Consider the following 24,368-nt stretch of genomic DNA (forward strand, 5'->3'; position numbering starts at 1 on the left):
CCTTGCTGTCACAAGGATATCCCAGAACAGATTTAGAAATTCATTCCAGGACTCTATTTGCCCAGTGGCCTGCATTAGGGAAACGGCACAACTGGTTTGCCAACAATGAAGGCTCTGTCCAGTGGACCAGTATTACAGATGCTTAAACCATTTATTCCAAAAACACGGATCTGAGCGCGTCATGAAGGATTACAGGCACTTCAAAAACTTCAACAGCTTCTAAGAGAAAATACAAACCCCCCAGACTGACACCTAAAGCCTTCCATCGTCCGGCTCCCACTAATTTTTATAGCTCTATTTCACATCAGTCCCTTGTCCTGCTCCCAATCAGCCAGCTAGGTGTTCTCCAGCTGTGACTGATCTTCTCCCTCTGTCCCCAGTGTCTGAGATGCACTCACTCCCTTATTCTTTCTGCCTCTTGGAATGGCAGCTAAAATAAGATGGTTCCATTTCTTCCCCCTCCCCACCCTCCTCACTGTCCCACCCTACCCCACCCCTACCCCACAAGGCCTTTCCTGACTCTCTTCCAGTTAGCTACGTTCCTTCTTCCTTTTCAAGTCACTTGAGTATATTTAATGAACTAGCTATATCCCCTCAGAAAAAGGCAGACTGCCCTAGCGTCCTGGCACTTAGTAGGTGCCTAAAAAAGGGCTGGCTCAATTGCAGTAGAAAGGGAAGAAGCCCACCCCCCACCCCTCCCTCCCTCCCCTCCTTCCTTTCTACCCCACCCCCCACCCCCCAGCGGGCCCGCGCGCGTGGCTCTTTTCTCCCCGACCCCCAGCGGCCTCTGGGAGCCTCGTTTTCACAGACAGATTCCTCGGTCTGACAGTCACCCGCCCACTCAGGTAGCCCTGGGTCCTTCTCTAATCACAGGTATATTAAAGCGCGCTCCATACGTCATCCAGAAGCCCCTCGGCTCCGCCCGGCCTAAAGACCTGCCGCGGAATGCCCCCGGGGCCCTCCCGCCTAACTCGGGACACTCAGAGCGCGCATCCCCGCCCCGCTGGGAGCGAGCAAAAGCACTGGAACCTAGGCGCTCGAGCCCAAACCGGAAAGCAATCAGTCCGAGCGGCCCGCCCTTGACAGAGGAACCAATAGGAGTGCTCTACGTCACATAGAAGGCGGGTCAACGAGAAAGAGTTCTCCGAAATGCCACACTATTGGTGCCGGCAGAATTCGCTCACGGCGGGGACCTGTGGTACCCAGTTGGACGGTGGCACTCGGGACGTCCTGACAGAGTTTTAGTCACAGCCTGCACGCCCCTCACTTTCCTCCCGACTGTGGTGCTCTGGGGTCCACCTTTCCCCAGGTGAGAAGTTTCCCCTGGGACCAGACTTCAGGATCCATCCCTCTCAGGTAGACCAGTCAGCGCGGAGAGCAGAGAGTCTCCTGCCGCGATAGGGATGGGAATAAGGGAGTGTGTGACTCGGGAAACGGGACTTCCCTTAGAATTCCTGCCCGGAGCCGGGAGGGGGCCTTTGGAGGTGATCGAGACCGTTGCGGGAGGCAGGTGGCGGGAAAGGGATACCCTAACTTTATCTCGGCCTTTCCTTCTTGGCCACCCCTTCTGGGAGCGGGGAGACATGAGCGGCGGCAGCCGGCGCGAAGACTATGATCAGTTCAAGGAACAGCTGAGACTCCAGAAACTCTTTGAGGAGGGCCCCCGGATGCCCGAGGGCAGCGACCCCTTCACTTATGTGGACCAAGCCGATGGCACCACTTACGAGTGGGATTTGGAAAAGAAGGCATGGTTTCCCAAGGTATGGGTGGCTGGAGGGCGCCTGGGCTAAGGGGCTGGCCATGGGACCTCACGTGAAGCAGCGGCTGCTGCTGTTCGTTTTGATCTTCTAAGGTTCTTAGCTAATCCATTTCCACAGTTCCTCGCCTTTGGTAATCTAACTTTCCAGGCTTGGCTGCTATTTGTTCTGTTGCCAGTTCATTCATTCATTCGTTCCTTCATCCATCCATTCATTCAATTGTATTTCTTCCTGAGTTTATGACTCGTTCAAAAAAAACAAACAAACAAACAAAAAAAACAGTGTCCAGAAACAGCTAGCTAGTGGTTGAATCCATGGAGATCAGGTTTTCAATTTAGGTTTTGTAAAAGCTACAAACTTGCAAAGTTTGATGAACGAAGCAATAGTCTTGGATTAGGATAAAATATAATTGACTGATTGGACAATTCTTACAATTTAAGAACATCCTTGCAATGAACTTTTCGAAGGGGCTTTCTGCTTTTTGTCCCTAGGCATGAATATCTGAGCCATATAACTAAGAGTATGTCTAGAAACTTAGATGATGAGTTTTTCCAATTATATGTGTGGATCTTTTCCAAGCAGTATTGGATTTGGCTTGGCTGCTTCCAAAAATGAAAGAAATGCTTTTACCTCCAGCTTGAAAAAGATAAAATAAAACGGTGTATTCATACAAATTAGTTAAAACATATTTCTTAAGCACTTATTTTGTAGCCCTGGGAGACAAAGAAGCCAAAAAACCCAGTTCCTTCTGAAGGAACTCACAATCTAATGGGATAGATTACAAACAACATGTACACAGGATAAATAGAAATTAATTAAGAGAGGGAAGGCGCTAAAATCAAGACAGTGAATATTAAAATTTTTTAAGTATGAGTCCTGGGAAGGGTATAGGGATAGGGTAAGAATGTGGAACTGAAAATAAAGTAAAATTAATGACAAAAAATTTTGATGACCACAGAACAGATCAGATATTTGGAAGAAACAGGCATTATATGTATATACTTGTAAAACATGCTTACAGAAATAAAGATAGACTTCAATTGGAAAGATAATAATTATTCACAATTAGATTACCTTAATATGGTCTAATAGTATGATTAGATCATGCAATATATGACAATACTATTATATTAATTTACTAATCTAGTACCATAACAATTAAATTACTGGTGGGTAATTATAAGTTGTTTTTATAATTTATTATTATAAAGCTGGGGGGGAGAAATTCATCTAGAAGACTAGAAAATCAAGAATCTCAAGGGAAATTATGAAAAGGGAAAAAATAGGAAGAAAGGGCCCCTAGCAATATTAGGTCTCAAACTATAAAAAGTAGTTATCAACTACTTGATACTGGCTAACACAAGGGAAAGTTGATAAGTGGAACACATTAGGGACATGAGATCTAGAAACAAACAAACAAAAAGAACATCAATGAAAATTTTAAAGAAAATAAACAGAAGAGATCAGAAAGAAGTTCAGAAGTAACAGAATCAAGGTGGTTTGAAATTACAATGCTGAATTGAGTGTATACTTAATAAAAAGCAAGCTGTATATTTTCATATACCATACTTTGTAAAGGATACGTGTAGAATATTTGTAAATTTGTAAAAAAAAAAAAATCTTTTTTTGAAAATGAAAATGTTTATGATAATTTTTCTCAAGTTCAGAATGAAAAAAATTAAAATTATACCACAAAAAGAAAAAAAAAATAAACTATGATTCCTGTGTAGATGTAAAAAATAGTCTCAAGAGCCTGTTGCCTGGCTTGTGAAAATCTACAATGACAAGAACTCCATTTTGGGTACTTAAGTTTTAATTATGTAAATACAGGTTGTCTCCAAAGTCTTAGTTAAGTATTAAGCTATGTTTATTAATAGCTTCTCCTTCTTCCTCTTCTCCTCCTCTTTCTTTTTCTTCTCATCTTTCTCCTACTTCTTCTTTTATTAAAGATTTTTAGAAAGCCAAAAACTTTATTAAGATCTTAGAGACCCTATGTATATATTTAAACTTCTTTGAGCCTTAGTAACTCCTGTTCTGTTTGTATTCAATTTCTATTTTTATAATGCTAGTTCATTTTCACATTTTTTCAGGCATCTTGTTTGAGTACCTTGAGTACTTTTGTAATAAATTTGAGGATCTTTCACAGTAATCTGAATTTTGATTGATCTATTCATCATGTTAAAAAAAAAAAGGCAAAATAAGTCTGCTTCTCCATAAACTTTTAGCTTTTATTTTTTCCCTCTTTCCTAAGATTGATTGGACTAAAGAACTGATTGGTATGAAGATATCATTGTAGTTTTTCCATTGTGCAGTGATACTTTACCTACAAGATACCTGTACATAGCTATAACCTGGTGGCACTGATCTCATTTTAGGTTGAAACACATTAATAAAGTGACAATTTTTATAATAATGAGGCAAAACTAGTATTTAGTTTGAATCAGTGTCTTGAACACTAAGCCAGGGTACCATTCTAAGTCTCTGAATATATTGCAAATTATTAAATAGTTAATAAATATGCAGATTAAATATAATACATACCTGTGTATATACAACAGCATGTGTACGTGCACATATATATGACCAAATCTACATTGTGGCTAAAACTTGGTCAACTGCCAATTTTAACTTCGGCCTGGCCACATTTTGCCCATTGCTCTCGTATACAAAGTTTTTTTTTTTTTTTTTTAAATTTAATAGCCTTTTATTTACAGGTTATATGCATGGGTAACTTTACAGCATTAACAATTGCCAAACCTCTTGTTCCAATTTTTCACCTCTTACCCCCCCACCCTCTCCCCCAGATGGCAGTATGACCAGTAGATGTTAAATACATTAAAATATAAATTAGATACACAATAAGGTATACAAAGTTTCTAATGAAAAACCACATTTGGATAAAATGTTTTCATATACATTCACAAAAGTAAATATGATACAATACATGAAACAAAGTAGAAATGACCAAGAGAATTCAGAAGTGCCCTGATAGTCAGTGGCTCAAAATTTGTTCGGATATGTCTGTTATTAACATATGCTTTCCACATGTTCAAGTAGTCTAGCTTTTGTATTCTTCACTGTTATAACCATCATTAGTAGAAACCCATCTATGGTACCATACGTTGTTATACTGTGATTTAGGGAAGAATTAAGTTACATGTATTTACATATTTGAATTTCCTTTTAGATATCTGAAGATTTCCTTGCTACATATCAAGCCAATTATGGGTTCTCTGATGATAGTCCCTCTTCTTCTCATACAAAAAAAGAGACTAAAGCTGATGTGAGTGAAAAAGCTAAAGGGAAACCTACTGAACAAAAATCCATAGAAGATATTGAAAAAAAGCAGAAAGGAGAAAAAAGAAAGCCTGAACCTGGTAAGCCACTGTCTATTTTAGAAACTGTGATAGCTTAAAAAAACAACAACTTTGTTTGACCCTCAATCTTTAGAGAATAGCAATAACTTTTAGGGAAATAGCAGTAGGAAGTCTTTTAAAATAGTTGTTAGAATTTTTTAGAATCAAGATAATCCCACCTTTCCCTTTTCAAATCAATTCCTTGAAAATAAATTGCACAGCTCAGAAGCACTTTGAAAAGAAGGGTAAGGATTTGAATTGTTTTGTATGATGATCTAAGTTCCCAGATATGTTGAAGCTAAGAGAGCCAGTGCAGGGTAGCAGGGAGAGTAGAATGCTGGTTTGGAGCCCAAGGACTTGGGTTTGGATCCTTATCCTTCTTGCCCCTATACTCATCACCTTCCCTACCCCCTCCCCACCTACAAGTCACCTCACCACTCTGGGCCACCTTCTTCATCTATAAAATAAAAGGGGCAAGTGGACTCACTGACCTAGAACCTTCCAGCTTTAAATCTGGGATGTTGGAAAACTAAGAGAAACTAACATCCTAACAAGTTTGTGTACTCTGGGACTCAAAAATTTAATTTAATTTTTAGGATGGTTTCAAGTTGAAGAGGACAGAAATACAAATGTTTATGTTACGGGTAAGTCCTAAAAGAGCATCTTCCATTATATTATAATAGAAAGTTTGATTTTTAACATAATTTTATTTTTCTTAGAGTCTGTATTTTATTTTAAAGTTTGGCATGCTTGTATTTGGAAACCTATCCACAGTGAGAAATGTGTATTTCCTGTTAGACTTGGTAATAGGAAAAATCAACTATAAAATATGGATCTCAATCAAAGTTTATTCTATAAACTCACTGGTTCTACATATATGAAGAGCTAGTGTTAGGTGAAGTAGAGGAGTAGACATTGGGCTCCACCTCGGACCCTGACTTGCATGCGGACCACTTAATTGCCTTCTTTGGGCCTCAGTTTCTTTCATCTTGGGAAGTGATTGAGAAGTGGTTGTCCTAGGTGATCTCTAAGGTCTCTTCTACCTCTAGATCCCATGAGACAGGATAAACAATTGAAACATATATATATATATATATATACACACATATATTTGAGTAAATAACATAGGTCTTCCTGAGAAAATCCTATCTGACTGAGATTCAGCATAGAGTTAGCCATTCTAAAGTTTGAGCAGCTAAATTCTAGATATATTAGTTTAATTTTGTTATATGTATAACTTCCAAAATGTAGTTACTATGAAAATCTCAGTTTCTGTACCTTCTGAGTCATTAGCTTTTTACTTAACTATGGAAGTGGTTTAAAAAAACAGTAAATGAAAGTATATGTTATTGTGTAAGAGTATATAAGGAATACAAAATACCTACAAACATTGGATTTTGTTTTAATTATTTTTGTTAATTTGATGAATAAGAGTGATATTTTAAATTTGTTTTTTTTTATTTTAAAATAGTCAAGTGAAAGTGTCCCATGAATGTTCTTGAACGGACGGTACAGTATAAGTTCATGGGCATTTCTAATTGGTGGAATGCCCCGATGAAGCAGATTTTATGAGAACCATAGCTATAGTCTACTTTTTGAAATCCATTGCAGTGTCTTTGTTAACTTTGCAGGCTTACCTCCAGACATTACAAAGGAGGAATTTGTTCAGCTTATGTCCAAATGTGGCATTATCATGAAAGATCCTCAAACAGAAGAATATAAAATCAAACTTTATAAAGATAAACAAGGAAATCTGAAAGGAGATGGGCTTTGCTGTTATTTGAAGGTCGGTTACATAGATAACATGGAGTGAGAACCTTAACTTATGACTTAAGACTAAGCTTCGATGAATGATGTCCACTACCTAGAAATATCATGATCGAGGTATAAGCGAAACTCAAATTTCAGCTTGCGTGTGTGACTGTGTCAGTGAATATATCTTGTCTAGCTAGACAGACAAGGAGCTTGTACCTTCCATGTTTACTGCATTTTTTAGCCAAAGAAGGGAGTGTGTAGTTAATAAAAACTGGGAGTTGACGAATAGTCACATGGACCTACCTATCAGGGAAAACAATGGCAAAATCTACAAATGTTTATAGAACACCCACCTGTAAGCTACAGTGGGTTAGCACCTCCTGGAGAAGATGGGAGAAATAGAAGACAAAAACCCTCTCCTTGAGGAACTTAGGTGTCCAATGGTAGTAGTAAGAGAATGAGATACAGCAATTTGATAGTAGCTGCAGACTGCCATTAAGAAGAACCAAATAATGCTGTGCCACATTCCCCCCCAATAAACATAAGCATGCCGAGTACATGTAGAGTGGGGTAAGGGGCATCCAAGTGGGGCTGGGGTTGAACAGTCAGAGAAGAAATGCTACATAGTGTGAGGGCTTTAGAGCTGGGTCCTGGATCTAGAAATCACCCCCAAAGTATTAAAAGTATTATGCAATGAAATCCAAGGAAATTTATAGATATTTTCCAAGTCGATTCCATGATTATTAAACTCTTATCAGTGTATGCATAAATGCCTGTTGGGATTAGTTTGGACCCAATAGTATATTTAGAGGAGAAATGGGGCCTCTAAGAAACTTGATTTGGAGATAATGGAGAACTTAGAAAATTGCTCCATTGGCAGCTTGAATAGAGAGAGGTCAGTAAGCAGAGCCTAGGCAGGAGGAACTCGGGTATCAGAGCATCATATTTCAGGCAGAGTGTTGCTGAGTCCTTCTTGTCATTTCATTTCTCTGCAGGTCTACTTTCAAAGCTTCAAGTAGTACTTTTAACAGTACTCTCCACTGGTATAGGAACCAACACTGTAAAACTTATTTTGCATAAAAAAGCACCTTGTAGTTTTCAACTGTTCATAAGAGCCAGGTTAGATAGGAATTGGAAAACAAACGATATTAGCAAATTACCTGGGCCTTTGGACATCGGGATCATAAAATTTTAATGCAATAAGGGATATCAGAGATAATACAGTCCATCTAACCACCCTTTTCTTTTTTACAGATGAGAAAAAGGAGGCCATGAGAAAGGAAGTTAAGGCCATACTAATTAGTGTCAGAAAACAGGACTAGAAACCAAGTTTGTTGACACAAGAGTCATTGTTTTTTGCACTATACTAAATTAGTTCCTTATTTTACATTATTATATCGAATTACATTGTTGGTGTATGTTTCTGGGATGTACATCTCTCTTGGAAAAAATTTTTATGATTTCTCTTGTTTCAAAATAGAATGTAACAGATTTTATTTTACCTTCACATAGAAAGAATCTGTCCCTCTAGCATTAAAGCTTCTGGATGATGATCAAATCAGAGGCTATAGACTGCATGTTGAAAAAGCAAAATTTCAGCTCAAGGGTGAATACGACGCCAGTAAGAAGAAGAAGAAATGCAAAGATTACAAGAAAAAGCTGTCTCTTCAACAAAAGTTGGTGTTGACTTTTTTTCTGTAGGCATTGTTGTTTGGGCACAGTGTTTCACATTAAGCATGGCTAAAACATGCTAACAACTTTTGGCACTTTTGGAATTGCATTGCTTTATTCTTCCAGACATATGCACTTGATTTCCTATAAATGCCATCTGTGCAAAGGCATTCTTTCCTAGAGAGCTAGAGAGAGATGACCCAGAATCTTACAGGGGTATGTTAACAACAGGGAGATTGGGGTTTTCCCCCTCCAGTGGTAGAAATAGATCCTATTTATTTGCAATAGAAATATGAGAAGATTTTTTAAAGTGCTTTAGATAAGTGCTTTATATTCTTTAACCTAAGAAATTCTTTATTAGGGTAATTTGATGGTAATTAAAATGCAACTACCAAAATTTGAACAGGAAATCATTAGGAAACTGAAACTTCATAAAAATCTTGTTATTTTTTAGAAAGTTGTCAAAATGATATATTTGTATCGATTTGGGAGGAACTCTAAAATTATAGTGAAATTGGTGAATTTGCTATCAATGCATAGAAAGTCAAAGATGAGCACAGTTTTTTAGCCATAAGCTCCATGATTCCTTAGTGTCTCATGAGGGAAGCATCTGAGTACAAGATGAAGAGTTTGTTATGTATGTGTAACTAGAAGAGACTTCAAAGACACTTACTGGTGTAATGAAGCTCTTTTCACAAATGATATTGGCATTTTCAAATAAATACTAACTTTCTGAAATGGGAGTGGCTCTGCAAAAAGCAGGCCTGGGCCACACTCAGGACCTGCAGACATGTCTATTTTTCATTCTGAATGGTCTCCGATGAATGGTAACTGAAGGAAAGAGATTTGCGTTTGCTTTAAAGGCAACATTTATCACTCCCAGTGAGGGAGAATAATTAAGGAATAAGATTTTTCTCCAATAAATATTTGCAAACATGAAAAGAAAGCTACATTCATATTTTTGCTTCATTTCTTTTAGACAGCTAGATTGGTGGCCTGAGAAGAAAACGGGCACAGCGCGAATGCGGCATGAGCGTGTTGTCATTATCAAGAACATGTTCCATCCTAAGGATTTTGAGGTGAGATGTTTCAGTCCTTCTTAGCAGAAACTTTGCTATCATGTTGAGAATCGCTCTCTTCATATTGTTCTTTAAAGTTTACCGAGTGAGCATGTGCCTTCCTGAATATCACTCAGCAGCAGCCTGGAAGATGGGCCACAGGGGGCATCATGCTTTCTTGGAGAATTCCAAAGCCCCCTTCACTCCAACTGACTGATTTCACATGTAGAAGTAGTAGAGGCACAAAAATTTAAATGGCAGAGCTCTGAAATTAATCCAGCTTTCCTTTTGCTTAGGCTTCAACTTAAAGCCTCAAATAATTCACTGGAGAAAGCAATGAAAAACTGTCATTAAAAGATTTACAGAGAATGATGAATGGCTGGGTTTGGACACAGATCAATTTTGTGAGGTATTAGGACCCATTACTTACTGAGGTACTAGTTTTAGAGAATCCCAAAATTCACAGCCACAAAGGAGATTTTGTGGTACATAAGACCCAGGTAGATAGATATTCTAGGATCACAGTATGTAAAACTATTGAAGGGACTTTAGTAATCTTCACTTCTAACTCCCTAGCCCGGCTTGATAAAGGGACTTGCCCAAAGTCACAAGCTAGAAAGTAGTAGAACCAAAATTTGAAACTGTTTTTTCCCATCCCTATGCTTTCCTCTTAGATAGAATGAAAAGGCTGGACTCAGTGACCTCAAGCTCCTTTCCAGCTCCCTATCTTGGCTCCTCTGATCTGTGACCTTCTAGATATTCACTTTCTCCTTTGCTCATGTCAGAGTTCAAAGACTAGCCAGGTGCCTCCTGACTTAGAGGCTGCTGTACTTTTGGGCATTCACCTCCCTTGCTTTCATTACACCAGCTTACAAGTTGGTGTGCATATTTGACAAATGACTTAAAAGGGTCAGAACGCATTTTGAGGTTGTGTTCTTCTGTTGCGGGTGTTTGACATAGATCTGTTTTTCCTAGATTGCTTTTGGAGAAAGGTTGCATTTCCTAAAGAATAAAGATTAGTAGCACAGTCATTCTTGGTTAAAGCTAAGATTGAGACAAGGTAGGGGTTTCCAAAAGTAACAAGTGCCTCCCCTCCCCTTTGGGGTACATTTATATACCAGACAGCTGAAGGGTGTTAGAAGTAAGGCACTTAAAAATACCTTTTAACATGAGGGCAAATGACAAATGTTAATTTTCTCTGAGAGGACCTTCTATATATACAATTTCTAACCTTATTAAAAATACATCAGCTGACAAAACGCTCTAAGAAAAGATTGAAAACTGACGTCTAGCAACAGTGGGTGTATTTCAGCCTCACTCTTAAGAGTATCCAACTAGAACTTTTTTAAGGGGTAGCAGCTTCCCTTTCCATGTCCTCATCAGGAAAAAAGAAATACCACCAGTTCTCTGGGGAAAACACAGGCTGGAAAACAAATAATAAGTGGCTAGAGACAGCTTTCTGAAATTTTAATAGCTATGAAGCTTTTTACTGCAGGATTTTGGAGCAATTCCCACATCACTCAGATCTGACTTTAGTCTCAACTCTTTTTAATCTAAGGGCTCTTTCTGCTCAGAAGTTTGTTGTGGTGGTGGTGGTTGTTTTAAGCAGCATTTTCACATTTCATAGAGAGATAGTAATTTATGAAATATCCATTTTCTGATAAAGGAGGTTACTATAATTTTTTTCTTAATCTTCCTGATACCAGTAAAGCGAACTGAAGTCACTAAACTAAAAATCGTTCCAGACTCGCTCGATTTCCTTTTGCCCAGTTACTAAGCTGAGAGATTAGTAGAATGCTGGAGCTCTAACTCCCTTGTAGGTTATCAAAGCACTTGATGAATTATCTTGTGCTATTCTTGAAAAATGAGAAGTGGGCTAGTTCATTGCACAACTGGATGGATTCACAAGTGGCTCGGTAACCAGACCCCCCCACACACACACATCAGTCAGTGATGGCTTAATGTCAGCCTGGAAGCAAGTCTCTCAGAGAGTGTCCCAAAGATCTGAAGTCAGAGGATCCGAGTGCAAATCCTGCTACTGCCATTTACTGCCTGTGTGGCTGCAGATTTGGGCACAGGTATGGGTAGGAGAAAGGGCTCTCTTGGTTGGACCAGCTGCTTTCTGAGATCTCTTTCCAATGCTGAGATTCTGCAAGCCCAGGACAAGAAACATTGAGGCAAAGCTATGTTGGTGCTTTCTTAATATGTTTGCAGCTCCTACATGAATTGCTCTAGAACTTTCATTATGTTTGTGATGCTTCAAAGATTTGCACTTTTGTCAGTGAGTACTCTGTCTGCCTCGTCAAACTGAAGCCTTGGTAGATTGTCACTTCTGTTAATAGAACTCCCACTTCTGACTCCCCCTATCCATCCACCCCCCACCCAGTAGGAAAAATAGCAACAAAAAGAGATGGTGGCACTTGGCAAGGCTGGGCCCAGACATCACACAGGCAATCAGTCCTGAGTTGGTCCTCCTGGACTCTGTCATCACTCTTTAAGAAGTTGCCACTCTACAAGGAGGCCATTTGATCAGAACTTCTGTGGAGCTGTTCTTCTATCATCTCCTTCTTTTTGAGGATCAGAATGTGTCTCCTATATTGGAACATGAGCTCCTCGAGAACAGGGCCCGTCTTGCTTCTCTGTTGGTATTCCCAGTGCTTTGTCCATGGCAGGCACTTAAGAAATGCTTTTTCATCACTTCATTCCTTTGTAGTTTATAACAACCAGATCCTTTTCTTTTCAGTGTGACTGAGTTCTAAAATGAAACCCAGTAAAGTGATGGGCAGTTTAAGAACTGTATCCCCTTTATTTACTGGTCTATTAGGCATTTGGTAATTTCTATAAAAAGAGAATCTATCCCAAATGTCATTTATTTAAAAAGGGCAGTATCGTCAATAGAATCCTACATGTGTCGAAGGAGAGTGTGGCTACAGAGTGTGAGGTTTTAGTCAATGTTGCTGATGCTAAGCACTGCTACAGTCTCCTAGTAGGCACCCAAAGCTGGAGTCTGACTTGAGTGGGAACAGGTCCAAAGCCAAGGAAATGGGCTTGCAAGAGGGAAGACTTAGGGGTGGCAGGGCAGGGAACTGAAGACACATAGGTTAATGACTTTTTCTCTTCACCTATGGAATGGTAGAAAGCACCTTCAATGGAGTATGTTGAGGCCTGGGCTGCCACTAAGTAGTTGCATTATGGACAAATCATTTCTCTCTGAACCTTAGTTTCCTCATCTGTCAAATGAGAGCCTCATATCTTCTTACTTTAGCCCCTTCTAATTCTGTCCTTGGATGTTTGTCTTAAGTGGAAAACTGCATGGAGATCATATGAGTGTCATTTTCATAATCTTGGTACTCATTTAACCAACGCAAATGTCCCTCCAGTTCTCATTCTCTCTCATTCACGTTTATATAAACAAACGTGCCTCAACACCTCTTCCCAGCACACTGGAGGATTTAACCTTTTGATGTCTTGGAAGATGCACAGCACCATTGCCTCAATCTTCCTTGTGGGAGCAACTTGCCCTCTTTTCTGGCCATATGTTGCCTTCCCATATCTCCTAGGCTACCTCACACACCAGTCACTGGTGGGAACACGCCAGCCTACTTATGTTCACTATTCAGGCATCATTGCCCTTTGAATTCTTTATCATCCTCACGTACCTGGTACCACTAAATCTAGGAATCTCAGCCAAGTAGCAACATCACAAGGAATACTCATGTTAAGCAGAAGGGCTTTTGCAGGAACACTGGGCAGTTTCTTGGTCACTTCCTTTTAATTCTAGGTCCAGATCATTATATGTGTCTAGCATTCATACGGGATATGCTTATCGATAGGCTAATTTTACAGACCGCACATCCAGCTGCATTTTAAAAGCTGGCAACACTTGTGTTCATCTGCTCATACTTTTCAGTGTGAATGGTCTGACTGCTCTCTCGATATTACTATGGAGTTTGCTGAGAGTTTGTAATGTTTCAGAAGTTAGTATAGTTACAATGGTATGATTTGTCCATAAAAATATTTGGAGAATATTTCTACTGATAGGAAATTTTTTATGGTAATGACCAACATGTCTGACACCTCTCTTGATATTCAGTGGATCCTCGAATGAGGCTTTCTCTGCAGTTGTTACTTTTGTGTTATATTTAATTTTGAAACCTGAGAGACTTTGAAGAGAAAGGTAAAGCCTACATTTTGCTCTGTCCTAAACCATAAACAGGTTTAATCGTAAATATCAAAACCATTTTATAAAAACGGATTATATTTGTAATAGTATATTTTAGTTTCCTTTCCTCGTTCAACAAAGGAAATGGCTCTGAAAGATTTACAGTTGAGTCAGAAATGTGTTTAACCATGTGCAATCTTTGCAGGAGGATCCGTTAGTGCTAAATGAAATCAGAGAAGACCTCCGAACAGAATGTGAAAAGTTTGGGCAAGTAAAGAAGGTCCTTGTCTTTGATGTAAGTGCATGACCCAATTGGACAAAAATTACTTGAAAATAATCAGTTTTCCGGGTAACAGGCTTTAATGTGCACCCGGAGTTTAGCATCCCTTTCTACTTAATAGGCCTCCTTATCTAATCATAAAGAGAATTAATGGAGAGAAGAGGTCTGTCTCCACAGCCATGAAGGCCTGCACTAGGCTCCTTCCCCTACCAAGTCCTGGCTGTGGCATCCTAGGGAAACTTGGTTCATATTTCAGTATTCCAGGCAACTCAAAGACCAGAAGTTGCCCACAAAGTCCCAACTTATATTGACAGAGGGAGTTTCCTCATCTGGGAGCTCCCTAAAGGAGGAAAAGCACAGGTCCAGCCACTTCCCCTCCTTAGTCATAAGAATGTGCCCTATGGGACCCTCAGGTGGGGCTGTGTTGGTGAGAGCACCAGGTCTGGAGTCTGAAAGCCTCTTCTTCCTGAGTTCAAACTCAGGAAGTCTCATACACTTGCTCTCTGGGTGACCCTGAGCAAGTCACTTCACCCTGTTTGCCTCCATTTCCTCATCTGAAAAATGAACTAAAGAAGGAAATAGCAAACCACTCCAGTATCTTTGCCAAGAAAACCCCATATAGAGTCACAGAAAGTCACACATAACTGAAATAACAGCATGACAATAAAAAAAATGAAATATGTCCTATAAGGAATCAGATGAGACTTATCAATGTGTACCAGCACTCCATCTGGTGCTTGTCAAGAAATAAGCATTGATTAGCAATAATTTTACATGCCTAAATAATTTTCCTTCAACGTAAGGGCTAGACCTCTGATCAGGTTCAGGAAAGGACAGGAAAAACTCAGTGTCCTTATTTTGCATACTTCCCCTTGACCTTGTCTTTTGACAAAGGACAATGTTTTCACTCTGTAGTTCCCACCTGCATGCTTTGAAATATGATCTCTTGTTTTTAACAGCAACTTCTCCTATTGCGATGTTTTTTTCTTACTAGGAAGACAGAAGATTAAATCTGAGGAGTAATCAGTTACTTAGAAGGGAGGACACCCTTCTAAGTCAGTACTTACTCCTTTGCCAGCTTCTCTCCTTATCTTGGCTTTCTTATGCATGCGACTTCCCATTTACCAAGAAACTGAAACAACTGGAGCAGCTTCTGCCTTGGTTCCAAAAGAAAGTCCAAACCTAAAATTAAAATAGAATTACAAATGTTAAAAACTACCTTTCAATTACGAATCATTCTCCTTTCTCTGCTTCCCATCTTTTGCCAGCCTTCACATAAGGCTTTTCACTTAAAAGAGCCCTTTTTTCTGTACATTCAGCCTTGAGAAATTGTTAAGGGGTGTGGAGAGTGAACCTCTAGGTGATCTAGGGAGCAGGTAACTTTTGCCACTGATTGTTGTACAACTCTTGCTTAGTCACTGCTCTTTAGAAAATAATTTGGAAAATTTCAAAAACAAAGTTTCTGGGGAAAGGGGGTAGGGCAGATCCATCTCACCCAAGCTGGCCACTCTTTAAGTCCCCATTTTAGAGGCCAAATATCAGGGAAGAGAGCCAGGAACTGTGCCAGTGAATAGACTGTACATTATTGGTCTTAAGAGTGTATATAAAGTGCTTGAAATCTTTTTGTTTCCTCCACCTAGATTAGTTGAGGGAGGGGATGGTGCATTTTAATCATGCCTTCTTTTGTCCCTTTACAGAGACATCCAGATGGTGTGGCCTCTGTGTCATACAAGGAACCAGAAGAAGCCGATCTCTGCATACAAGCCCTCAATGAGAGATGGTTTGGTGGTCGTCAGTTAAATGTACAAGTATGGGATGGTGTGACCGATTACCAGGTGAGAGTTAGAGCTTTCTAGGCTCCTCTTTCCTTCTACTTATCTTCTCTCTATGTCTTGCATTCAGGTAAGATATTAATGATGAATTAAAAAATAATCAGAATTTTGTTTGACATAAGGAGACTTACTATAGTAGATCTTCACACTAAGACTGTAGGTTCTATTTAATCAGTTTAATAAGTCATTTTCATTAATATTTTCTATATGTGACTTTGTGGGAGGGATTGGGAGGTATGAGGGGTATGAATCACAGTCATCTTCCATGAAAGTTCAAAATAAAGAAGTAGAAACTAAATTTTAAGTCTTGCATGGAATGGATGGATGGGAGGTAAAAGCAGTGGCAATATAGAATCAACATTTTTTTTTCTATTTGGGGTTATAAGCTGTTGTTTTGTTGTTTTTTTAAATCAGTTATCTCAATTTCAGTTGAAGTATTTGGAGTGCTCAAGGGCCATTTAAGGAAACTGATTCTCTGTCAGATTTTAGATACCAAATATCAGATATCCGAGTTGAGATTAGATTTTTCTCAGATTATGAATTTGATTTCATTATTATTTATTATTAATATTTATGTACTTCTTCCACAAATTTATCAGGATACTAACTTCTATATAAATTTCATACATTGTAGAAAAAACTAGTAAAGTCAACTCCCTTTCCAATCTCCTATACTTTTTTAGATTGGTATCCTTTTTTATTACATTAGCATGTCTCGTTTCACTATAACCGGCCTCTGTGATATGATTAAAATAAACTATTCCATGGTATTCTATAGTAATCCTAGTTTTGGAGAAGTTAGTTATTTGAGCTGTTTCTGATGGTTCTTGTTACTTTTGAGTTACTTAAGGTAACTGTCGTACCTCATAGTAAGTTTGGAAGCACCACATGGAAAGCAGACACTTGTTTTGGCTTGAAGTGTCTTTGAATGACATTTTCTATTTATGCATAGGTTGAAGAGACATCAAGAGAGAGAGAAGAAAGACTGAAAGGCTGGGAGTCTTTTTTAGAGCATCCAAACATCCAGAAAGAAATTCATTCATCAGATCCTGAATCTCCTTCCGGAAGTGGGATCCTGGCATCAGGGAAGACGGCCCCAGAGAAGAGTACACCAAAAGAGCAAAAACAAAAAGTACAAAAGAGAGTAACCTTTGATGATGATGGCACTCAGTCTACTGACAGCAGCCTTGGAGGCAGTGATAACGAAGACATGGAACACATGTAACCCATTCCATGTGCTCTATAACTTGAGATTTGTTGGCTTTTTCTTCCAAGTTTCAGGGCAATTGCTAGTAGTGTTCCACAAATAAATGTTAACTTAGCAGTTTTGTAATTTCTATTCAAGTCACTACTTAATAAGGAACTCAAAATATTTGTTGACTGACCACATCAGGACAATAAAAATCTTGTTAGAACCTTGAATGTGTGCTGTTCCTTGTAACTGCAGCGCCTAATAAAATATTACCCAGTAGGGTCTCAAAAAATGTCCACTTTGTCTTGCAAAAGAGACGATCACATTTTTATTCTTATAGACTGGTAATATGAAATGAAAGCTGCTACTTTAAGTGTTGCCTTCACTCTAATCAGAGTAGCAATAATGATGTCATTATGGGGCTTTTGAGAAAGTGGAAGAGAATCCAGATTTACGAAGCCAAGGGAATTTTTTTAGTAATCTTGGGAATTTTAATAATGTTACAATGATCTGAGCAGTTGAAAAATCTTTAAAGATCATCTCCTCATTGGCTTTAATCACTTGCATTGTAACCTATATGGAATTCATCGGGCTTTTTTAGTTTTGAATTTAGTTTAGTGTTTCCTGGTTGATTTGGTTTAAGGAAGAGCTTACTGACAATGAAGCCTGTCCAGTAATGGAAAGGTCCCCTCGTGATGAATTCTCCATCATGGAGTTCAGCAGAGGCAAATGACTGCTGGAGAGGGGATTCCTACTTCAGCAAGAATTGTCTTGAATAAGCTCAGACAATCCCTTCCAACTCAAAGCCTTTAATCTTAAACTACCCACAAATCCGAGTTAAGAATACAAGGAAGAACATCTCAAAACTTCAAACCATGCATTTATGGTCACCACAGTTAGCCAAGCTAATATTCAAATTACAAGGCAAATTTTATAAAGAAATAAGCAATCAACAAGCTGTGTTTTATCTTGGTTGCCAGTCGTGCATGCTGTTGACTTTTTATTTAAATGAGAACCACATTATGAAATTCCTTATTGTTCTGGCTTATACGATAGAATAACATACAGCGATAGGAAACTGCAAGCCTGCTTGATCATCAAGGTATCAGTCATCAGAGTTGAAAGGGACCAACCTCTATACTTTTGCTAAGGAGCTGTCCTTTCTGTCAAAATTAATCCCAGTGCTTGAGCTTGGTTGTAGGTTAAAACAAATGTTTTTATTTTGTTTCTTAATATTGACCATTACTAAAGCAAAGCTTTATAAAAACATTATATTCAAAAAACAGTCATTTTTGTACGTAGGAAACGCACCTCTAAAACAGAAAAAAAAACCCCACAGTACTTAAAAGTTGATTTAAAGACAGTTTCATGTATTGGACTATCTGCCATCTAGGGGAGGGGTTGGGGGGAAGGAGGGGAAAAGTTGAAACAAGGTTTTGCAAGGGTCAGTGTTGAAAAACTACCCATGCATATGTTTTGTAAAAAGCTATAATAAAAAAAAAAATAAAGGGACAGGAGAAAAAAGAGACAGTTCCATTTTTTTTTTGTCTCCTGGTGCCCTGTTGGTTTAAGCCCTTGCATGTGGGTGCCATTGTGGACCAGTTTGGTGTATGGCTGGACTGAATTGTTCTGATGTTTTCACAAAAGTTCTGTTAAGAAGATAGCAACGTTGGCAATTGTTAATGCTGTAAAGTTACCCATGCATATAACCTGTAAATAAAAGGCTATTAAATAAAAAAAAGAAGATAGCAACGATTGTTATTTTCTTTTCAAATCAAAAACTTATTTCAGGTACAAATGAAATTAACATGTAAATGAATTCTTTTAATCATTCTGATTAATTCATCTCTTCCTCCTCTCATCTGTCCCCGGGCCTTCCATTTATTGGTTGCCCCTATTGTTTACCCAGAAGATGAGATGATAAACAAGAATTTTTGTAACATCATAAAAACATTTCCAGTCTTACTGATTTGGGAGAAAGTTTGATAGAGGGGGTCGACAGCTACATGGATGAGCTGGTGTTAACTTGTTCTTGTTGTTCAGTCATGTCCTACTCTTTGTGACACCATTTGGGTTTGAATTGGATTTGAACTCAGGTCTTCTGGGTAGGTGGCAAAGCAGAGTTGGGAAGACTCACCTTCCTGTGGCCTGAGACACTTATTGTGTGATCCTGGGCAAGTCATTTTACCAGATTTGCCTCAATGTCCTTATCTGTAAACTGATCTGGAGAATGAAATGTCAAAGCATTCCAGTATCCTGGCCAAGAAATCCCCAAATGGGATCATGAAGAGTTGGACATGACTGAAAAGAGATTGAACAACATTTATCCATTCACTCTCTTTTTTGATCAACTCATGACAAATTTTGTCATGTAGCATTGAAATCTGACAACATGAATTTCTAATTGTGAGCCTTTTGGGGGAGACAGAAAGTCCTATTCTATAATAGTATAGCGTATTGACAGTCCAATCTACTACAAGCTTAAGCCTGTATTAGAGTCTTTTAAAAGTTTGCAGAGTACTTTTACATCCATTTTCTCACCTGAGCCTCTTCATAAGCAACAGCCCTGTGGTGTAGGTACGACAGAGTTCATTCTGCAAAGTTCATTGCACAAACTGGGAAACTGAGGTTCTGAAAGGGTAAGTGGCATACCCAGAGTCAGACAGAGGCTAAATGTCAGAGGCAGGATCTGAGCCTGTCTTCCTAATTTTAAGTCCAGCATTCTCACTTCAAGAATTTGCTGTTCCTCTGTCCCCATTAGCTTTACTTACATAAGGTCAATTTAATGTTGACTTGACAGAATTTCTAAACCTGATACTTTTCAAGGTGCTTTTTAGCTGAATGGAAAGTAGCTGGAAAAAACTACGGGGCCTAAGTGGATGGACTAGCCAGAAAGAAGAGGGGGGGGGAACTTTCAAAAATCCAAATGTTCTGTAATAATGATAACTTGCAAATGGATGGTAGGATGTCCAGAAGTAGAATGATAGATTTCATTCCTTCACATGGGAATGATCAAATGCAAACAAAATGTTGTCCTGCCACTATGGTCAGAATATTTTTGAGCAGATATCTACTTTTTTATATATGTGTATGTGTGTGTATGTATGCATATACAATATATATTTTTTCATATATATATATGTATACACACAGTTGCCAATAAAATCAAATTTGGGCAAAATTATTATATGCCCATTTCTTTTTCATTCTCATTTGTAGTATCACTCTATATGTCCAAACCACAGAACTGTAAGCCCCTGTACCTTCCTTATCAAAACAGAAGATATGTTTAACGTAGCCAAGATTTATCCAGAAGCTGATGTTTTTAAGTAGGTGAATTTCTCTTGGAGCACTGATTGCAGAAGGTTTATTTCAAGCAGCATTTGTTAAAATGTTTATTAAATACAAGGCACTACTTGACACAAAGTTGCAACCCATTCCACTTATTAAATGTTTAAGTCCTTGAAAAGTTCCAATAAAATTTGACTACTAAAGCATAGCAGACTATTGAGCATAAAGGGAGAGAGGAAAACCCCCAAATGTCCCCTTGACCTTACTTTAAAAGGGTTAATTAGAAATAATGGTTTGAGTAAGGCTTGCCTTATGGCAAATAATGAAAAGGAGCAACTTGGCTAAAGCAAATTAATTGAATAATAAGGTATGTGTCAAGGTTTTCAAAGACTCAAAAACAACTCAAACACTGAATATTCTACAAAGAGACTCTTAAGGAAAGTTGGAGGAAAATTGGAACTGTAAGATCCCCAAAAGAGAAAATCATTATAATAAGCTATGGTTTCAAATTCAGGTACACTTGTAAACATGAAACTAAACAAATATTAAATTTCCAAGTTGGAATTCCCCAAATCCCACTGAGTCTGACTTTTAAAATACATATTAGATACTTTAAATATTATTTGTTTTTTTTTGTATGGGGGGGGGAGAGAGAGAGAGAGACCAGTACAGTCTGTAAATCATCAGCATTTTTGTCTTTAAAAAGACTTATGTTTAAAAAGTGTTAAAGGGGGAGAGATTACATCCAAAACATGTTAAACCACATCAATCAGATCTGGGGGGAAATTCTGCAATGATTTCAAGTCCTTTATAATTGCAAATCAGTTCTAAATCATCATAACTTTCAAGCAGCCAATTGGGGAAGAGTACTTCTTCAATTGCTAATACTCAAAGGCTTCACATGTTTTTTACTTTGCAGTTACAACTCAACAAATAAGATCCTTGGATCCCATTATGACAGCTGTTTGTACTGTATTTCTAGGTAATAAGTGTAAGCTGTCTTTCTGTGTTAAGTTGACTGGGGTGTGCTTATTTTAATAGCTTGAAATTTCCAGTATTAAGGTATAATGATGGGAGTATAAGGTACAAAGTTATTAGAAGAAAATGATCTCGGCAATACAGACATTTTCACTGCTAGGATTCTATACTCTGTACTATCTCTTGAGTTACTGCAAGAATAACGATTAGAGTGTTGTAATAGTGAGCTTGGAAAATGAGCTATTTTATTGAAATGATGTGGAAATAAAACTTGTAAACAAGGCTGGACCTAGGGAAGTCCCGAGCCACTGTTTCTATCCCTCTTCCATGATCCTGACCAGGTGATGCCTTGACCTTTGTTTCTAAAAGGTACTACGTTTTATATTATCTCTGGAATAAACAAGTTCATGAAAATGAGTTGGCTCGGTATGTTTAGCTGTGCGTTCCTCTAATACTCCACATTCTTAGGAAAGTGTCTGGTCTGTAAACACTAAGAGTGAAGGTCATTTTCATTGTTTTGATCTTGCAGGACAGTATCCATTGTGCTATGGATCTCATTCCCTAATAATTTTGAAAAACAGTATAAGAACAAGAATCAGACTGCTACTGCATTAGAAACCTAAGTATATGAAATGTTTATTATTTTTAATTCAACAGGCCAAGATGTCTTTATTAAGTATCTTTTTGAGCTTTAACACTGTGTAACTCTGGGAAAATCACTTGACCTCTCTGAGTCTCAGTTTCCTCATCTGTAAGATGGGGAGAGGGATAATCCCTGTATTACCTATCTCAAAGGTTTGTTTTGAGAAATAATAAATATCGACTATAATGATGTTGATAATATTTCCATTCTGGTGTCATATGGTGGTGATTGAGGGAAGGTCAGCTTCAGTGATGAAAGGATGATGACACTTAAGCTTTGACTGCACAAGACCCAGGCAGTGATGGTCCATGTTTTCTGTGGTCTAAGGACCTAGCCTAGCTAAGTAGAGAGGGGTTTATCATCAGGGATGCTGATTCCTGCTGAGAGCCTCTGGAAGACCTTCTTTTAATGCACAGAGGCCTTGCAGTGCAATTCTGTTGCAGTACAACAACAACCCTGTTGTAAGAGGGTTGCCTCAATTTAGTGGCTCTATGGCTCTCTTCTATGCGGGCACTGCCACTAGTTATCTAGATTGCTATTGCTCTTGCCCAACTCTTGTCTCTGACCTGAAGGCTAATCCTGAGTCAAGCTCTCCTAGTTGTGAAGACTCCCCGCCTTGAAATTTGACTCGGTGGCTTTGTGATATAGCTGGCATTTGAGAATTAAAAATGCTGATTTTTCAAGATAAGTGAGCGGGAGAGTGGATCAGAGCATAGTATTTTCAATTTTTTGTTGTTGTTTACTTGATTTTTTTCTTTCTCTTGTGTTTTTCCATTTTGATCTGATTTTTCTTGTACAGCATGATGAATATGGAAATGTTTAGAAGAATTGCACGTGTTTAACCTATATTGGATTGCTTGCCATCTAGGGGAGGGGATGTGGGGGGGGGGGTAAAGAGGGAGAAAAAAATTGGAACACAAGATTTTACAAGGGTGAATATTGAAAACTATGCATAAGTTTTGAAAATAAAAAGTTTTACGATAAAGAAAAAGACTTAGCTAAAGTACCATCTTTCCTGACCAACCCTGCCCCCTGCTCTTAGTACACTGCCCCCCTCAAATAGCTTGGACTATTTTTATATATACCTATAATACTTACAGCTTCACTCATTATACGGTAAGTTCCTCAAGGTAAGGGACTTTAACTTTTGGCTTCATAGGCACAGTTCCTGACACAAAGTAGGTATTGAACAAATACTTATGGATTCCCTCATCGTTAATCTCCATGTGCTGGCTCTTTTCTTTATTGCCTACAACCAAACCAGATTAAAATGCAATTGGGTAATAACAAAATAAATAAAAATACAACATAACATAGGTAATGTTAATTTATGGTTTTCTAAGTCAATATGCAGCCCACAGGCATCCATTTCTATTTGAGTTTGGCACCACTAGCCTATAAGCATATCTAGGTAACCCCTCATTGTTAAACTTGGCCTTGACTCCACTATACTTTAAAACTGAAATCCTCTATCTGCTACAACCTCTGCCTCCAGCCTAATCCTCTTTTCCTTGCCCTGGGTCTCTAAGATTTCACCACTTCTGGCCTAATCCAAATGTCTACTCTTCAGCCCATCTACCCACCCTTTCTAGTTTTGATAACAATAAATTTTTATTAAAGCTTTTTATTTTTCAAAACATATGCATGGATAATTCTTCAATATTAGCCCTTGCAAAACCTTGTGTTCCACTTTTCCCCCTTCCCCTCTGCCCTAAATGGCAAGCAGTCCAATATATGTTAAGCATGGGAGATATACACGTTAAATCCAATATATGCATTCATCTTTATGCAATTATCTTGCTGCACAAGAAAAATCAAATCAAACCGGAAAAAAATGATAAAGAAAACAAAATGCAAGCAAACAACAACAAAAAGAGCGAAAACACTATGTGTGATCCCCACTCAGTCCCCACAGTCCTCTCTCTGGGTGTCAATGGCTCTCTCCATCACAAGACCATTGGAACTGGCCTGAATCATCTCACTGTTTAAAAGAGCCACGTCCCTCAGAATTGATCATTGTATAAACTTGGGTAACAATAATTTCTAAAAAACCCATTAATCTTCCTGAAAAGGCCATGTCAATCAGGTGTTGGAGTATTCCACTCACCAACCCTGCAACTTCTAGTAAAACATGCACCCCTCCCACCAGTCCCCAATATGTATTGTCTTCCCATATTAGGACGTAATACTTTTTGAGGATGAGGACAGACTTGCTTTTTCCGTTTGTATCCTTGGCCATTAGCATAGTACCTTACACACAGTAAGTGCTTAATAAACATTTTTCCACTCATTCTGTTCTCTCCCTTTCTACTCCCTGTCCAACTTGAGAATCAGCCCCACTTCCTATCTTTCCTCCCTCTCTGTCCCTTGTAGTCTGCTTTCTGTCCTCACTT

General features: G+C 38.6%; 1 protein-coding gene across 2 annotated transcripts; it reads left to right on the forward strand.

Annotated features, from left to right (window-relative positions):
• The first annotated feature begins 1,145 nt into the window (after positions 1-1,145).
• HTATSF1 (HIV-1 Tat specific factor 1) lies at positions 1,146-17,293 on the forward strand. Of its 2 annotated transcripts, none has more exons than XM_031944469.1 (10): positions 1,146-1,356; positions 1,575-1,760; positions 4,945-5,134; positions 5,710-5,757; positions 6,745-6,899; positions 8,381-8,544; positions 9,519-9,618; positions 13,965-14,054; positions 15,737-15,874; positions 16,824-17,293. In XM_031944469.1, the coding sequence occupies exons 2-10, from the start codon at positions 1,584-1,586 to the stop codon at positions 17,094-17,096; spliced, it is 1,335 nt and encodes a 444-aa protein (XP_031800329.1). In that variant the 5' UTR covers positions 1,146-1,356; positions 1,575-1,583; the 3' UTR covers positions 17,097-17,293. The 2 variants fall into 2 exon arrangements, with proteins under 2 accessions (XP_031800329.1, XP_031800328.1); XM_031944468.1 differs by having other exon boundaries at positions 1,146-1,309.
• The last annotated feature ends 7,075 nt before the right edge of the window (positions 17,294-24,368 follow it).

This window comes from Sarcophilus harrisii, chromosome X (genome assembly GCF_902635505.1).
Source record: "Sarcophilus harrisii chromosome X, mSarHar1.11, whole genome shotgun sequence".
Lineage (NCBI taxonomy): Eukaryota > Metazoa > Chordata > Mammalia > Dasyuromorphia > Dasyuridae > Sarcophilus > Sarcophilus harrisii.

What these genes read in the sequence shown, in the direction of transcription:
- HTATSF1 (XM_031944469.1), top strand. Translation starts at nt 1,584, where the DNA reads ATGAGCGGCGGCAGCCGGCGCGAAGACTATGATCAGTTCAAGGAACAG. An exon ending in TACAAATGTTTATGTTACGG is followed by an intron (nt 5,758 to 6,744) that starts GTAAGTCCTAAA and finishes TTAACTTTGCAG; the next exon opens with GCTTACCTCCAGACATTACA. An exon ending in GGCTTTGCTGTTATTTGAAG is followed by an intron (nt 6,900 to 8,380) that starts GTCGGTTACATA and finishes ACCTTCACATAG; the next exon opens with AAAGAATCTGTCCCTCTAGC.